Source organism: Rhineura floridana, chromosome 1 (assembly GCF_030035675.1).
Source record: "Rhineura floridana isolate rRhiFlo1 chromosome 1, rRhiFlo1.hap2, whole genome shotgun sequence".
Lineage (NCBI taxonomy): Eukaryota > Metazoa > Chordata > Lepidosauria > Squamata > Rhineuridae > Rhineura > Rhineura floridana.
This window is the reverse complement of record NC_084480.1, coordinates 58,690,971-58,709,726: the sequence shown is the minus strand read 5'-3', so window position 1 is coordinate 58,709,726 and position 18,756 is coordinate 58,690,971. Positions and strand designations below refer to the sequence as shown.

Sequence of the window (18,756 nt, the reverse complement as noted above, 5' to 3'; positions counted from 1 at the left end):
TTTATATCTTCCTCTTAACCAAATTCAGCATTCCCAGAGTGATATTTAATAGCGGTTAACTGATGTTTTAGACTCCTGATTTTTTGCTGGAATGTATTAAAATGGAAAGTTTATGTTCATGGATAATTTGCATTAATTGTTTTAAAATTATCAATGATGTATTCTAAATGCCTGCGGGGCTAATATGTGCAGTTCACTTCATTAAGGCTGCAATCCTAAACCCACTTACATGAAAGTGAGACTCATCAACCACAGAAGCACTTACTTCTGAATAAATATGCATAGGATTGTGCTTTATGTTACCCAAACATAGCAATGAAAACCCTCAATTTGAGGAAATCATTAGAAAACAGTTTCTAAGTCTGAGTATACAGCTCAATTATACCATATTTGGGAGGCCAGATTTTCCAATGGTAACACCAGAACAACCAGGCTACTGTTCTGCATTATCTTCAAACATCAAACGCCAAGACATGCATTCATAACTTTTTATTATTATTCATAGGCCTTATATAAAGGAACATTTTCAGTCCTTCACCCCACGCTCCCAAATAAAATGGCAATAGGAAGCATGCACTGCCCAAAGAGGTCTGCAAGGCACGGTGCTTCAGAAGGAAAGAAATATTAAAAGAGACAGAGTCTTGTCCAGACCAACCACTTCCAAAACAAAGTGCCAATTCACTGAAGACAAAGACACAGCTTGCTGCACTTACCCAAAGTACACGACAAACCTTTCTGTCTCTACCCTGTCAATAGAGAAAGAAAGAAGTGGAGGGTAGGAATAAAACCACTGTTTGCCAGATTCTTTGTAAGAGAGTTCTTTAGAGGGGAAAATAGCAAACTGGGGTTGGGGGTAAAAACCCAGCACCTTCCTAGCAGCTAATATTCACTTTATGGGAATCCTCCTCACTTGGCACTAACTTGTTTGACTAATGCTAGCAAGAGGTTCAGCAATTCCCACTCATGGGAGATGACCCCATGACCAATTGGGATGTCAATGACCATTCAAGGCCTTCGCTACCAGCACTGCTCCAAGAGCTAGCTGCCAACTGCCAAGCACTATGCAGGCACACAGGGCTACAGCAGCTGAGTAAATTTTATTCAGCACTGTTTGTAATTACTCAGTGCTTTTAATTAGATGAAATAAGTCCATTTTATTCACAGATGTACAAGCCTCCAGGACCTGCCATTCCACAATGCTGCCCAAATAATTGTCTAAGCAGATAAAGAAGGGCAGAGGTTGCCATTGTCCAATTTTTGTCATGGGGCCCTCATTTAAACAGGGATTAAAACAGCATGAAATGTTATTTGCGACAGCTTTTTCAGTAAATCAAACTGTAAGAATGATGTAAAGGAGGAAAGCAGTTTCTAAGCCCAGCGTTTCTCCAGCACGAAACAAAGGTTTGACGTACTAACCATTTGCCTGAGGATGAGAATGGAAATGGAGTAGTATCTTTGGTACGAAACCTAGCATTTTTAATATGCCAATTACTTTATTACAAATTGTTGTCTGTATGTTTATAGTTCACTGTGTGCATCTTGGTTGCGCAAGCACATGTGGGTGGTATACTTCCCTGGAAATGTCTGCTGCAGAAGCTGCCACTGAAATGAATGGGAGTCATGCAGGAGAACTTCTGTGCATAGAAAACCTGTGCAAGAATAGAAAATCTACTGCTCAAGGATATACCTGAGGGTGGGAAAGTGAGAAAAAAGATTGAGAATGTGTATTTTAGAACTACTACTACTATATGACATTTTATTGAACATTAAAGGGGTATTCAGTGTTCTATGAACAGATGGCATAATCCCTTGCCAAAGGGTTCACAAAATGGACAGAAGGCTTGATAACAGTGTAGCACATATGAAGTTGGTGAGAGCAAACTAGTAGGTAAACTGCACAGGAAAATGATACTTTTAGCTACTAGTTAGCTCTCAAACTTCATTTACCTTTACCAAGCCCTGTGATTTATCATTCTTCTTTCTATTCTAGGCTGCAGCACTATGAAGGGCTCATTACTCAGTCATATAGCATATGGTTGCATGCGTAAGGTCCAAAGTTCAATCTCCAGCATCAAGCATGACTTGGAAAGACATCCATCTGAAACACTGGAGAACTGCTGCCATTCAGTGCTAGACTAGATGTAACACCTCTTTATATTATATTATTAATATATATATTGTATTGTTATAGGATTGGGGGTAGTCTAGATGTCATATTTGGGATCCCCTTGCCTTATTTTATATCTGTAAAATGAGATTCTGTAGAGGAAGAGGCTGCCTAAGTGATCAAACCAGTCTCTTTCTTAAGTTAATGGTTCTGGCCAAGTCTGCTAAGGATCTTTTTATATTACTAAAGAAGATTAAAGGTGACTGGTTACCACAGAAACTCCTAGCTGGAGGTGCTTCCAGAATTGGGCAGATCTCCTTATCCACTCACTCACCCACCCACCTGCCACCACCTCTCCAGCTGAAGGGGCTGTCACTGCTGAGTGTAAGAGAATAACAGACCAGGGGCAGTCTCATCTTGAGCTGGACTGGGAACAGCCACAGAGGTTTGTCTTGTTCTCTGTGCTGAAACTAAAACTATGACTTTGGGAGCTAGAGTTGCCAGATCAGAAGCATCCCAAACCCTGAGATTTCAGGAATGGGCCATAATGATGACACAGGGCAGGCCGTCGGAGCCAGCTGCATCCCATCAGGGGGTCAGGAAGGGAAAGTTCCGAGTGCAACCAGCTCCAAAGCCAACAGGCCCAAATCTCCTTTCCCTGGAGTTTTCCCAGTCACTGTACTTTGGGGGTTGCTTGTAGCTGCACCAGTGGTTGTGGGTGGCAGCACATGCACAGATGGGTGGCTGACCAGAAAATTGAAGATTGGGGTGACTCACCAGAAGAGGACCCCAAAAAAACCAGTGTTTCCGGGTGAAAACTGGAGATCGGACAATACTATTGGGAGCCTCTAAGAAACCTAATGGGGGAGCAAGATCTGTGGAAATGTTAATGCTATGAGCCCTTTCTGTCTTACGTTTTTAAAGTTTTTAAATTGTTTTTTTTTATTGTTTTTTGTGTTTTAAAATTTGTATATTTGTTTTTAATGTTTTTAATTGCTGTAAACCGCCCAGAGAGCTTCAGCTATGGGGCAGTATATAAATGTAATAAATAAACAAATAAACAAGCAAATAAACAAACAAGCAAACAAACAAACAAATAAATGTTCATCCTCTATATATGTGTAAATAAAATCATATATTTCAAAGACGCCAATCTCCAGTCACTTTCATTCTAAAGAAACCAAACCTGATATATATGCCGATATCCCAGAAATCTTTCAGGGTTCGGAGTTTGGGGTGTGCATTAACAATATGACGACTTATGAAACACTCTAGAAACAAATTTATGAGAGCAGATGGGGTGTTCAGGGACAGAGAGAGAATGATTCTTTCGGGTATAAGGAACAGTACAATAAACAGGAAAGCAGCATGTAGTTGGATACCAGGTGAGCCTTAGAGAAGCAAGGAGGGGAACATGAGGAAGACGACTGATAGCATTAATAACTAGGTCACTTGCACAGAGGCATAATGAACCATGAACTGACTGAAGTGGGAAAGATAACAGGCAAAGAGACCAGGAATAAAAAGTTGGTTACAGTACTATAGACTCAAGGGCCTAAATCCAACACAATTAGGTATGTCTAAGCCTACTGATACTAATGGGTTTATCCAACAAAATTCTACACAGAGTAAAGTCATTGAAATTAATGGGCCTAAGTTATGCATGTCTGCTAATTTCAATAGGTCTACTCTAAGTAGAACTAACATTGGATTTAACTAAATGTGCTTAAGCATGCCCAACACTGTGTTGGATTTTGGCCAAGATGACTAAAACAATGACAGACAATATACACAGTGTGACCTAAAAATAAATAAATCATATTATAAATATTAATGAGATTGTATTGCAACATTCATTCTACTGACTTGTGAACATTTATACTGAACACAATCAACAAACAGAATGTGTTGAAAATGCTAAGGCCCAGTCTAATGTCATTTTAAACTCTTGATTATAAGAGATTTCCTTTCAGGAAGCTTTAAGGTCAGGGTTTCATCTGCATGCAAGTGCATGGTAGTAGGAAATTGCCATCAGTGGTATTCTTACAACAGACATTGGCTGCAACATCCCAGCAACAAGGCAAGTGGGCCTCTTCCTTATTTCCTGGTAACCAATAGCTACCTGAGCAAGCAAAATACACCAGGCTATACCTATGGGAAGGAATTCGATCAGTAACTCTCCCTCAATCTGATCAACCTCACTTTGCTGTTGTGAGGATAAGTTAAATGCAGCATGGATATATTGAGTAGGAGAGAAATCTGAGCGAATAATATATGGATGGTTAAATCAAGGAAATTATGGAGAGTGCACAAGTCTATTAACAAACAAAACCTTTTTAAGCTGGTGTGAATAGACTGAATAGATTGTTGGGTCTGATGCTGGAAGCCCAAGCTTAAATCTTCACAGATACGAAGCTCAGTGGCTGGTCTCTGGGCAAATCTTGCAGAGTAACCTGAGCATGATAGTTATAAGGAAAACATCGGGTTCCAAAGCCATATTTCCTTCATAGGGCTCGATTGGGAGGAAGGGAGGGATATAAATCTAATCAATCAATCGATAAATAAATAAATAATACTTATGTATAGATCGAGTGCACTTGCAGAGGAGAATCAGCAGCTGGCAGAAAGTGCCCCACACATACCCTACTCACCGATTATCCCCTGCAAGCTCCTCACAGGCTATTTTTAATTCTCCCGCCTCCTTCACATATGGGTTCTGAAATAGAAACTCCGATGAGGTGGGGGGATTGGGGGTGGAATGGCCTCAAGGAGAACTTTTAGTTGAGGATTGGCAGGTATGGAAGGAATTTAGCAACCTTTCCTTCCACCTGCCTATCCTCCCCTGCAAGTGCCCCTCCCCCCGATTTTCCATTATCCTGAGAAACCACTTGTTTGGCAGCATAACATCAAAAAGCCAATAAGAATTGTTGAGGGGATAAATTATAAGAATTTCACACAGCGCTATGTACATGGTGTGCTATAAAACCAGATAAATAATATAAGACAGAGCTGTAAGGTTGATAAATATACTTTTTTAAAAAAAATTAGCTCTGTTGTCACTTTAGTATTTTTGTACAAGTGCAGATGCTCATCAAGTATAAGAACTAATTTGAAAAGGAAAGAGCATAACTTATGTCTGGAAATAGAAGCAATACTCTGTGTGAAATCAAGTTTTACAATATCCACTGAAGCAACAGCAAAGATGGTGAAATATCATTAATGAAATTCAAACTCCCTTCTTGTGTCAAGTCACTGAGTACTAACCTTCCTGTGAAAATCAAACCTTTACATATGCCTATTAATTCTGAATAGTATGGCATTATAAGATCTGGTTCATTACAGGCACATTTTGACAGAAATATATCATTACACAAAACTGAAATGGAAATTTAGCATAATTGTACCTTCAAATCAATGTTATATGCCAAAGGAAATGCAGAAACAATTTCAGCAGACAAGCAGTACTATATAGCCATCCGTTTTCATATCACCTACAAGTCAAAAGATTCTTTAACAATCATCCATGGCTCTAATTCAACATATAAAATGTCATAGATTCATAAGGTGTCTATGAACATTTACAGTATGATCTATGCATATTTACCTAGAAATAAATCCCACTGTGCTTAGTTGGGCTTATTCTCAAGTAAGTGTGTATAGATTTGCAGGCTAAGTAGTTACATTAAATCACACAATCAAGAAAAAAGCATATGTTATGACAAATTATTACAGAACAATACCTGTCTAACGACATGGTTAGAGTCTCATTCATTTCTGGAATATCATCAGCTTTGACAGTAATGTTGATTGATGTGTCACTTTGTCCAGAGAAAAACACAACAGAGCCAGAGAAAGGACTTATATCATCACTAGTTATTGCTTTTGGATTGAGGCCAGAAGGTATCAGGCTCCAGAACACAGTGGCTTGTCCATCAGTCCCATCTCGATGCAAAGGAATGGAGGTCTAGAATGTATACCAAGTTTTGAATGTATGTGCAACTCTAGTCGTTAAGCTACAGCCTATCTGAAAACACATTTGTGAAACTACAAACAGATTTCTTAAAAAGAAAATATTTCCAGTGTCCCACACACATGAACATTATTGAAAGTTTTTTGTATATCCTTTTAATATCGGTGAGGTATGTCACACACAAATCATGAAATCAAGAAGGAAAAGAGAGAGAGAAAACACAAATCTAAATATCTAATACTGCTGTGCCACAAATCCCTCTTGCATTTTTTTTTACTATTCTCCATTGGTTAATGAGAATAGAAATGACATTCAAAAAATACCAAAGGAGAGAGGAAATGTCAGTGAAATTTTCATGGGAAGAGTGCATAGTTTTTGCTACGCTCACCTTTCTTTTGAGATGGCCAAGGGGTGCTTCTAAGTCTCATTTCTTCCATTCTACAAATAATCTCACCATTCTGCATTCTGCAGCCTTCCCAAGTCCCCACACTTCAATCAAAGCCCAAGGGGAAACATCATGAGGTAACTCCTCCCTGAAGACTTTTTTGGATATGGAAAGGTGGGCAGCAGGAGAGGCTGCAGAGTGCTGGGAAAATGTTTACATGAAAGAAAAACAAAGACACACGCTCCCCAGGCCGCCTAACAGCAATGAAACAAAAGCCCATACTGACCAAATTTCTTAAGTCCCCTGAGAACAATGCAAAAAAATTAAAGAGTTCATAGAGGAAAAAACCTATGAGAGAGCAGATTTCGGCAGAGTGCTGATATCTAGCACTTGATTTTATTTGGAATGAGGAAGATATATTTCATTATATCTATATGACCATTACAATTATTATCTCTTAGTAGCCTCTTCAGAGATAGTAGGGAATAAATGATGGCATTTCAATTTAACTGTGATTCAGTCTTGTTTAAGATTATTTTTCTTCATTATAGAACCATAAGGACAAGATATGAGAAATGTTTTAAATTATGTGTTGCAGAATTTCTCTTTTCCATTAGCATACCGCATGTTAAGTGAAGGCAAACTCTGTACATTCTCTTACGAAAACTTGCAATAGGAAAGAACAATGTAAGGAATGATTTACTTACTATTGTAAAAATAGCATCTTCTGGCTCATGTAAAATTACTGGAAGATTGCTGATAAAGCCAATTTCTCCATTTGCAATGTCAGGTGTAACTCTTAAGGATATATTTTGAATTTCACCTAGTCTAGGGCTTACAGATGGAATTAAAAGCATTACATTCAGCAGTTCAACTTTTTCAAGCTGCAATAAGAGAAAGCAAGAAGTTCATGATTCTCTGCCATTGCTACACACACACACACTACAGTGATTTGTAGGTCAGTACATCATCATCATCACTGTTTATTTGTATGCCACCTTGCCATAACAATTTATGCACAAGGCGGCTCACAACATGAACAGAAAAAAGCTACACAACTCACTGTAAGAAATACAAATGGTCAATAAGTTAACAAAAACATCATAAAATCATACAATAAATTCATACATCCTTATAATTCCTAATAAAATCCAACATTAAAATACAGAAGCCTAATCCCAATAACAGCAAAACAAAAAACCAACCATCAGAAATTAAACTTTTACCCAAACAAAAGCCCCTAAACAACACCCCACAGTCAAGGTGGTCTCTGGCATCTTCAGGTAGTGATACCTTTTACAGCTGCAGTCAGTCAAGGCCCCACCCTTCCAGGCCAGGTGGAAACAGGCCAGCAAGCAGGGAGAAGGTCTTACAGCCAAGATGGCCTCTATACTCATTATACTCCTAGTTATTACTTATTTTTAATATAAACTGCAACTATCTCACCAGTGAAAAATCCTGCTGCAGAAATAATCACATGGAATCCCTGTGATAGGAAGAGATCATTGTCCACTTATCATTTCGGGAACACACTAAGGCTGCAGTCCAATACACACTTACCTGGGAGTAAGTCCCATTGAACCCAATGGAACTTACTTCTGAGTAGACATGTATTGCATTGCAGCCTAACTCTACAGCACTTTATGCCTGTCACATCTGAGCATCTAAAATCACCTGTGCAGTTCTGCAGCCAAATTGGCTCCACGAGCTAGAGGGAGCCCCAGCTGACGAAGCATCAAGGCCCCAGCTGACAAAGCATCAAGGCGAGTTAAGCAGCAGAGCGAAAAGAGGGTAAGTAGCTCCCATTTATTCCATTATTTAATTGAAGTAAAACAGCTCAGAGCAATAAGTAATAAGGGCAGCCCAAGGTCACCCTGAGCTAGGAACCAAATCCTGAAAGAACCTATATCTTAGGAGACAGATCCTAGGAGAAGGAAGCCCATAGAAAGCTAGTTTTCAACACCACCCTAGCAGGAAAGCTTCAGGGGACACTGTAAACAAGGCTAAATTCCAGTCGGAGAGAAGGGGGGAAAGGAAATTCCACAGACACATACAGGGAGAGAGTCAGCTCAGTCCTTGCTAAAAAGGGCAGCTTCAGCCTTCCTGAAACACAACCACAAGCTCTGTTTCCCTAGGTTAAAGAAAGGTCAGGCTGTTCTAGGTGGGAAAACAACAAACACAAAAGACTTGCCTGGAAGGCGCAGCCCCTTGATTAGCTTAAAAGCAGCCAAAAGCTTAAACAGCCCCGCCCCTCGCTCAGGAAGGAAGGAAGCCTGAGAGAATACTAAAGAGTTAAGCCCCAGCTGATAGCCATCAGCCTCAAGTAACATATCACTGGCTGGCAGCAGTAGCTGGGAGGAACCAGCCACACATATAAAGTCAGAGCACCCTAGCGAGGGAGCCTGCTCCACGAGCTAGAGAGAGCCCCAGCTGACAAAGCGTCAAGATGAGTTTGGCAGCAGGGCGAGGAGGCCAGGGCCCCCCACTCTGCCCGTCTGTTCCCTGACCTCAACTAAACCGCAGTCTCCAACCCATTGACGTAATAAACCTTAAACAAAACTATGCAGGTAAGAAGCCAGCAGGGGTGTGGGGGCTTTCCAGTGTTTTGCACCGCCTGCAGCATGTACGACTATCTGCCTGTTGGACAGAAGTCGTGGGTGTGCTCTCGGTGCAATGAGCTCCTGGCTCTCTGGGAACGACTTCATTTCCTTGAGGCCAAGGTGGCGGACCTGGAAAAGCTGAGAGAGGCAGAGAGGTGTGTGGAGGAGGCCTTCAGGGACATTATAGCTGTGTCCCACTCCAACGATGATAGCTCTCCTGCTATCATGGAGAACAATGGTCTCGGGGCAGGAGAGCATCCAGCTGAGGAAGAGGGAAACAATCCCTTAGAAGGGACCCATTCCTTTGGGGATGAGCAGCTATCCTCTCGTGCCGAGGATATATTTCCAGGGGGTGGAGGGATCCTTGTAGTGGGTGATTCGATCATTAGGAACATAGACAGTGGGGTGTGTGATGGGCGTGTAGACCACAAGGTGTTTTGCCTGCCTGGTGTGAAGGTTGCAGATATTGCCCGTCGTTTAGATAGTTTGGTAGACAGTGCTGGGAAGGAGTCAGTGGTCGTGGTGCACGTTGGCACCAACGACATGGGGAAATGCAGCCGTGAGGTCCTGGAAGCAAAATTTAGGTGAGGTCCTGGAAGCAAAATTTAGGTTGCTAGGTAGGATGCTGAAAGCCAGGACCTCCAAGGTGGCTTTCTCTGAAATGCTACGAGTTCCACGCGCAGGACCAGACAGACAGGCCCAGCTTCGCAGTCTCAATGCGTGGATGAGACGATGGTGTCGGGTGGAAGGGTTCGGATTTGTTAGGCACTGGGGAACATTTTGGGACAAGCCGGGCCTGTACAAAAGGGACAGGCTCCACTTGAACCAGAATGGAACCAGACTGCTGGCACTTAAAATTAAAAAGGTAGCAGAGCAGCTTTTAAACTGACTGAGGGGGGAAACCCGACAGGAGCTGAGAAAGGTCCGGTTCGGAATAAACCTCCCCCCTGGGATAAAAACCAAAGAAATGATGAAATTTTAAAAGGGGTAGGCCTAGAAGTAGGCATTGTGAGAGCAGGGGCACAGGATATAAATTCAGAAGAGCAAAATTACCACAGGCCTAACCACAAGTGCCAAAGACACTTGAAGAGAGACACTGCTTACAAGTGCCTGTACGCTAATGCTAGGAGCCTCCGAACCAAGATGGGAGAACTGGAGTGCTTGGTCTTAGAGAAGAGCATTGATATAGTGAGCATAACCGAGACCTGGTGGAATGGAGAAAAACAGTGGGATACGGTTATCCCTGGATATAAACTATATCGGAAGGACAGGGAAGGACGTATTGGTGGCGGAGTCGCTCTATACGTGAAAGAAGGCATTGAATCCAGCAAGCTCGAAACCCCAAAAGAGGCAGACTCCTCCACAGAATCGTTGTGGGTGGTGATACCATGCCCCAGGAGGGACTTAATACTGGGAACGATCTATCGTCCCCCTGATCAAAATGCTCAGGGAGACCTGGAGATGAGATATGAAATTGAGGAAGCATCCAAACTAGGAAATGTGGTAGTAATGGGTGACTTCAACTACCCGGACATAGACTGGCTGCATATGTGTTCCAGTCATGACAAAGAAGCAAAGTTTCTAGATATTCTAAAGGACTATTCCCTAGATCAGTTGGTCATGGAACCGACCAGAGGGACGGCAACCCTGGACTTAATCCTCAGTGGGGACCGGGACCTGGTGCGAGATGTAAATGTTGTTGAACCGATTGGGAGCAGTGACCACAGTGCTATTAAATTAAACATACATGTAACTGGCCAATTGCCAAGAAAATCCAACACGTTCACATTTGACTTCAAAAGAGGAAACTTCACAAAAATGAGGGGATTGGTAAAAAGAAAGCTGAAAAACAAAGTCCAGAGGGTCACATCACTCGAAAATGCTTGGAAGTTGTTTCAAAACACTATATTAGAAGCTCAACTGGAGTGCATACCGCAGATCAGAAAAGGTACCGCCAGGGCCAAGAAGATGCCAGCATGGTTAATGAGAGAAGTCAAGGAAGCTCTTAGAGGCAAAAAGTCTTCCTTCAAAAAATGGAAGTCTTGTCCAAATGAAGAAAATAAAAAAGAACACAAACTCTGACAAAAGAAATGCAAGAAGACAATAAGGGATGCTAAAAAAGAATTTGAGGAGCACATTGCTAAGAACATAAAAACCAACAACAAAAAATTCTATAAATACATTCAAAGCAGGAGACCATCTAGGGAGACGATTGGACCCTTGGATGATAAGGGAGTCAAAGGTGTACTAAAGAACGATAAGGAGATTGCAGAGAAGCTAAATGAATTCTTTGCATCTGTCTTCACAGTGGAAGATATAGGGCAGATCCCTGAACCTGAACTAACATTTGCAGGAAGGGATTCTGAGGAACTCAGACAAATAGTGGTAACGAGAGAGGAAGTTCTAAGCTTAATGGACAATATAAAATGACAAATCACCGGGCCCGGATGGTATCCACCCGAGAGTTCTCAAAGAACTCAAAGGTGAAATTGCTGATCTGCTAACTAAAATATGTAACTTGTCCCTTGGGTCCTCCTCCGTGCCTGAGGACTGGAAAGTGGCAAATGTAACGCCAATCTTCAAAAAGGGATCCAGAGGGGATCCTGGAAATTACAGGCCTGTTAGCTTAACTTCTGTCCCTGGAAAACTGGTAGAAAGTATGATTAAAGCTAGATTAACTAAGCACATAGAAGAACAAGCCTTGCTGAAGCAGAGCCAGCATGGCTTCTGCAAGGGAAAGTCCTGTCTCAGTAACCTATTAGAATTCTTTGAGAGTGTCAACAAGCATATAGATAGAGGTGATCCAGTGGACATAGTGTACTTAGACTTTCAAAAAGCGTTTGACGAGGTACCTCACCAAAGGCTTCTGAGGAAGCTTAGCAGTCATGGAATAAGAGGAGAGGTCCTCTTGTGGATAAGGAATTGGTTAAGAAGCAGAAAGCAGAGAGTAGGAATAAACGGACAGTTCTCCCAATGGAGGGCTGTAGAAAGTGGAGTCCCTCAAGGATCGGTATTGGGACCTGTACTTTTCAACTTGTTCATTAATGACCTAGAATTAGGAGTGAGCAGTGAAGTGGCCAAGTTTGCTGATGACACTAAATTGTTCAGGGTTGTTAAAACAAAAAGGGATTGCGAAGAGCTCCAAAAAGACCTCTCCAAACTGAGTGAATGGGCGGAAAAATGGCAAATGCAATTTAATATAAACAAGTGTAAAATTATGCATATTGGAGCAAAAAATCTTAATTTCACATATACGCTCATGGGGTCTGAACTGGCGGTGACCGACCAGGAGAGAGACCTCGGGGTTGTAGTGGACAGCACGATGAAAATGTCGACCCTGTGTGCGGCAGCTGTGAAAAAGGCAAATTCCATGCTAGCGATAATTAGGAAAGGTATTGAAAATAAAAAAGCCGATATCATAATGCCATTGTATAAATCTATGGTGCGGCCGCATTTGGAATACTGTGTACAGTTCTGGTCGCCTCATCTCAAAAAGGATATTATAGAGTTGGAAAAGGTTCAGAAGAGGGCAACCAGAATGATCAAGGGGATGGAGCGACTCCCTTACGAGGAAAGGTTGCAGCATTTGGGGCTTTTTAGTTTAGAGAAAAGGCGGGTCAGAGGAGACGTGATAGAAGTGTATAAAATTATGCATGGCATTGAGAAAGTGGATAGAGAAAAGTTCTTCTCCCTCTCTCATAATACTAGAACTCGTGGACATTCAAAGAAGCTGAATGTTGGAAGATTCAGGACAGACAAAAGGAAGTACTTCTCAGCGCATAGTTAAACTATGGAATTTGCTCCCACAAGATGCAGTAATGGCCACCAGCTTGGATGGCTTTAAAAGAAGATTAGACAAATTCATGGAGGACAGGGCTATCAATGGCTACTAGCCATGATGGCTGTGCTCTGCCACCCTAGTCAGAGGCAGCATGCTTCTGAAAACCAGTTGCTGGAAGCCTCAGGAGGGGAGAGTGTTCTTGCACTCGGGTCCTGCTTGCGGGCTTCCCCCAGGCACCTGTTTGGCCACTGTGAGAACAGGATGCTGGACTAGATGGGCCACTGGCCTGATCCAGCAGGCTCTTCTTATGTTCTTATGTTCTTAGGAGCAATTGTAAATGGCTCAAGCAGGTTGTGAACAGACATTCTTCAACCAATCTGAATCATTCTGAAGAGGAAGACTCCAGGAACTAGCAAATTAATGCCCAGAAGGTGTTGGAACTAGATGAAGAACCTACACCAAACTCCCAATGAATGCATATACAGAAGCAGAACAAATACAGGTGAGGGAGAAGATGAAGGAACTTCAACGTTATAAACAAAATTAATTTCCAGGATGTTCATACACAATTTTCTACCATAGTTTGTCACTGTCTTAGATACTAACTTTTTGCACCATGAACATTTATTTATTGATATGAATGCTAGAAACCACCACCTCATAAAAAATATCAAGGCAGAGTACAGTAAAATAGAAGGGTAATACAACAGAATTGAAGGAGATCCTTCTATTCATAGAAGAAGAGCTGTGCTCATGGAGGAAAAGCAAAAGATCCAAACTTTTATTTTTATTATCACTTATATTTTAACAGCCTTACCCTGTCAGAATGAAATCCTTTCCATGAGTTCAGTCAATACATGAATTTGTATAAAACCAAATTATGCACAAGCAATCCAAGTCTCTTGGAGTAGCAACACAATTGAGGGCAAAGAGAAGCTAAATAACAACTGAAAGGTGTGCACTCCCTTCCCACACACATTTCAAACTCTGGTTTCAAATCACAGTGGTAACATTGACTGGAATTAACTGTAATTAAGGTTGGGGGAGATATTGTTTGGGCTAAAGGAATCAGAGGACGATCAGGGTAAATTTGCATGGATAGGACTGGGAGAAAACAGATGGTGATCCAGTGGGCCACCTCCAATCTCTTAACCATAGCTAGAAACTAGGAACACAACAGGTGACCTTTGTGATAAACAGTGCCATTATTAGAACTTCACACAAAAACATATTCTGGAAACATGGAATAAATTATGCCATAAACTGATGTGTCGTGAATAAGTTATGACAATTTTATACTATATGATATATACCTGAACTAAGAAATGGGCCCCATTTTGAAGAAATGCATCATTTCTTATTGGTACTTTTACAATGTCTTCAGTTTTTCCTTCTGGTAAGTAGAGTGTACTTCTTCCCGAAATGTTTAAAACACCTTCTTTAGCATGCTCAGGATCCACAGGCCCAGCAGGAATATACAGGACTGTGTAAGACAGCCTCACATCTCCCACTGTTCCCCTTTGTCTTGCAAAGCTAAGGGACAAAAAACGTCCATCTGGGCTGCTTTCTATCCTCTGATTCTCTGCAGGGTAGAACTTTATTACACCATAAACATCGTCACTGTCTTGAATGTAGAACAAAAGCTACAAAGATAACAACAAAGCAGTTTTGTTAAGAGCAAATTACCATTAGAAATCACAATAAATTTATTATCCCATCATTGTTCGTCGGCTTTGACTGAAACATGAGATTTCTGTCCCCCCATTATAGGTTATAGGACTACAGAACTCTTGACTTTACATGACCTCCCACTTGTGGTAGTTTCTTGCTCATGCTAACAGTGAGCAAGCGTTGATACGTAGAGGAGGAAGTGTGAGGGACAATGACATGCACCCAGAGTTTTACCACACTCCTATCAGCACCTGGAACTTGTTTATTGTAGCAACTCACCACAAGCATGAGCAAACTGGCTACCATGCCCAGAAAGGTCATGTAAAGAGGGCTTCAAGAGATCATTTTGCCACTCTAGTAATTCTGCTCTTGAACTCTCTGCTGGCTAATGATAGGGATCATAATGTTTCATATCTTGTGGACATCCAGCTAAGATACCATTGTTGTCAGAATTGTGTCATCATCACTAAAACGTCCTGGAAGAAACAACCCAAAATCACAGATGAACCAAATCCCGTATATATCCTTCATAGGGCTGTGGAGCCACTTAAGTTTAAAAGCAGATTTCTTCAGGGGAGAGGTGAATCCTTGCAGGTAATAGGGACATCCAATGACTGTTCATTTGGTTAATGGTTTAGGCAGGGAAACTACTCCATAGTTAGTGGGGGGAGGTAGGTATGAGCAAAACTATTCACTGGTTTTCATTAATTTCAGCAGTGTTGAACAGTTCCTCTCTCTTTTGAGGATTTTTCAGCAGTGCCTGGGAAAATGTTTTGCCTATGAATTTGCACTGCCCTCTTTTCCTGTCTCTCTCGGTTGGTTTTGTCTGATCTCACTGAGACTATAACACAGCAAAATCGGGCAATGCAGTGGAGTAACGTCATGCCATTCACAGCATAAATCCTGATTGATTGAATCTCCTGAATGACTGAATAAATAGATTTTGCCTTCTCCATCAACTTTGTTCACCCTGGTGTCATCACATAGCCAAATATGGTTAGCTACATAGCATTGTGATGTAATCCTATCAAGAAACTGTTAGCAATAAGGGAGTCTGAATGAGAGTGTCTTATTAAAAGTCTACACAACACCATTACCTACTCCTAGAGTAAGAATTTGATTGAGGTCTACGATGTAAGCAACAATTCAGTGGAGCTGGTTGAGTGTTTCAGGGGCCTTCTCCAACTAACCCAGCCTCAATATGTTTATGATTCCCAAAATAACAGATGGACAAGCACAAACATAAAATTTTGGAAGCCTAACACCTGAACTTATAACCCAGGAAGGAGCGTTACAACACCCTAGTCCTTCACCCAGTGACATGAACTAGCTAATCATATCAGAAAGAAAGGATTCATAACCTAATTTTGTTTTGGGTGTTACGGAACTTAATGGGACTATGAATTGATATCACTTCTGTATGGGTTTTTGGAACTCCAGCTCTGGACTCATTTTCCTTGTATCTTGAAGAACCAGTCTCAGAAGTCTAGAAGTGACTTTTACTGTGCTACTTATCTCTGAGAGAGAGAGAGAGTGACGGAGAGAGAGAGAGAGAGAGAGAGAGAGAGAGAGAGAGAGAGAATATGTAATTCTATTCTGCTTCATAAATTGGCCCCTTTTCATCATAATGGCTGAAGTCTGGCCCCAGACACTACAGACATATTGATAATGGGCTAAAATTGGCCAGGGATAGCCCAAAAGATTAATCCAGGCAAAAGAAAGAATCAGTCACCAGATGAAATGAAATGAAACAACAGATACGATACAGCAAGAAACTGGAGAAGCAATGGCACCAAATAGGATTGAAAAATTATAAATATAAATCATAGGCATTTTCAGGATTTTTTTTCTATCTCCCATTTCCCAAATCACGACCATATCAAAATGAGAGAACAATACCACAGCCCTAATCTTAATATTCTTAAAGACATGGAGCATGAAGGATTCTTGTATCAGTAAAAAAAAATATGGAGGATTAGCACACAAAATTGGATCAAATTTCATGTCTGCCCCGTCACTATTTTCTGTCTTATCTATTCTTCTTGAGTTATTATGGAAAGAATGAAGAAGTTTTAAATTCTTCTCTATGCTCCAACCAACAAACATAAGGGAGTCTGTTACAGCTAAGCAAATACAGCCATAGAGTTAATCTCTCAGCCTATTACGGTCTAGAAGTTTTTGACAGGCAATAAGCTCTTTAGTGTTGAACCATATCTGAAAAGAGCCTATAAGCTATTTAGTTATTGTATTTACATTTATATCTTGCCCTATCACAAAGGGACATGGCTGGTAACATTGCCACAACCATCACATGATTTGCACAAGGCACTGCTTGATTAAACAGTTGTCTTTTTGAGAACAAACTTAAACTCATGAACTTGGAGAAGAATAAGATGACAAGAGAATTTTGCTTCCTAACAGTGCAAACCTAGACATCAGGGTGAAGGACCTTGTTCAGCCTAAGGGTCACATTCCCTTCTGGGCAACCTTCCAAGGGCCACCTGCCAGTGGTGGGCAGGGCCAGAGGCAAAAGTGGATGGAGCAACAAATGTACATTTTTACCTTTTTATAAAAGGCTAATATCTACAGACACTCACAGACCTCTCTCTAGTTTTCTTCCAAAATTCAAGGACCCATTCCAGGGAGGGAAAAACACTTGGGATGCAAAGCTGGGCCAGTGAGGAGTGTGGCCCAGGGAGGGCTTTGAGGGCCAGATGGAGAGGCCTGGAGGGCCACATTTAGCCCTGGGCCTGAGGTTCCCCACCCCTGCTAAATATGTCAGCTCAAAAGTAAATTTTATTATTGTCAATGGAGGTTGCAGTCTTAATATAGTTTTTAAGTAAAACACACACACACACACAATCTAACACAGTTACTTGCTTAGATGTTCTTAAGGAGCATCTTTCATCCTGCAACTGCCTTATTTTAGTCATTATTTTAGTCATTGAAAGTCTTGCTGGAATGCTTGCATTTCTTTAGAGGAATAAATTCAGACCTACCTCTGCTGGTTCACTCACTTCTGCACCCCCCTGTATTGTGTGAGCCAGAATTCTAAGCAGGTATGGCTCTGCTTCTTCAGGAAAAACATCATTAATGATGTTCAAAGGAAGTGATGCCAACAGTTGCCCTTGAGCAAAATGTAATACCCCTGAATCTGGAATGATGTCTGCAGTCACAGGTGAAGGATCACTGCTGTTGCGGGTTATAATCCAGGAAACCGAAACATTTCCATGTGTTCCACCATTCCTTACAACAGTGATGCCTTCATACCTAGAGGTTGCAAATGGAATTTAACAAAGGTGGTTTGTTAAGCATGGATTCATAGCAAGTTCCTGTAGCAGCTGCAAATTAAACTAGGAAACCCTGGATGACCATTTAATATAATGAAAATAACATTTAATATTTTTATTTAAGAAAATATGTACACTGCCTAAAAAGACCCAAGGTGGTTTCCAGATGAAAAATTGAATTAAAAATGAATAAAACCCCAATACTATGAGTGATATTTAGCTGACATATTCAGAGTTGGCCTATTGCCCACTGATTTCAATGGGTCTACTCTGTGTATGATTTACTTAAATATCACCCAATATATAATTTATATCATTAAATCAGCAGTATAAAACAACTGGGTCGGTTTAAAAAAATCATTGCCACAGCAACAGATTAAAGGCACAGCAGAACAGAAAAGTCTTTTGCTACCTCCTAAAGCTCAAAGCGGGGGAGGGGGAGCAATAAGCAATTTTTGTAGCAAAGTTTTAGAGTTAAGACAGAGTACTCAAATGAACCTACAAGTTACTCCAATATAGCATCAGTGCATGAGTTTAATCCACCATCACCACCACCAATTAGCAAGATTAGAATTGACATCACAAACTTGGAAAAATAAAGAAAAAGGGTAGCAATAAACTGAATGATGTCTGATCTCTATTGCTCATCATAACTGCCCATTAATATTGGTTTACTATTGCACTGGTCCAGGGATATTTTCTGGTGCTGTGTTTATTCTTCTGTTCCAAAATCTGTTACTTTATTCAGCAGGCCTAGGGTTGTCATGGGCCCCACAGCGAACTACTGGCAAAGCATGCAGCAGCAGGAGAACTGGAATCCTGGGGAGTGCCCTAGTGTTCTGTAGAGGGAGGGGCTGAAACCGGAAAAGAATCCAGTAGTGTGGTCAGCTCACAGCCCCACCCTCAATTTGCAGCTGTTGAAGAGGTAGGGCTGGTTTATGGGCCTCCTGCC

General features: G+C 41.2%; 1 protein-coding gene across 14 annotated transcripts in view; it reads right to left on the bottom strand.

The window, feature by feature from the left end:
- ADGRV1 (adhesion G protein-coupled receptor V1) overlaps positions 1-18,756 on the bottom strand; it is a 432,032-nt gene that overhangs the window by 379,872 nt on the left and 33,404 nt on the right. For 8 of the 14 annotated variants that reach the window (XM_061622198.1, XM_061622202.1, XM_061622203.1 and 5 more), the window contains exons 8-11: positions 17,514-17,784; positions 14,157-14,486; positions 7,170-7,346; positions 5,848-6,071 (exon numbers count right to left, since the gene is read on the bottom strand). In XM_061622198.1, coding sequence (XP_061478182.1) covers positions 5,848-6,071; positions 7,170-7,346; positions 14,157-14,486; positions 17,514-17,784 — 1,002 coding nt within the window. Of the gene's footprint in view, positions 1-5,847; positions 6,072-7,169; positions 7,347-7,667; positions 7,731-7,755; positions 7,831-7,908; positions 7,975-8,022; positions 8,060-8,136; positions 8,227-14,156; positions 14,487-17,513; positions 17,785-18,756 lie in introns of those variants that run through there. The other 6 variants (XM_061622207.1, XM_061622209.1, XM_061622210.1 and 3 more) reach the window with 6 other exon arrangements.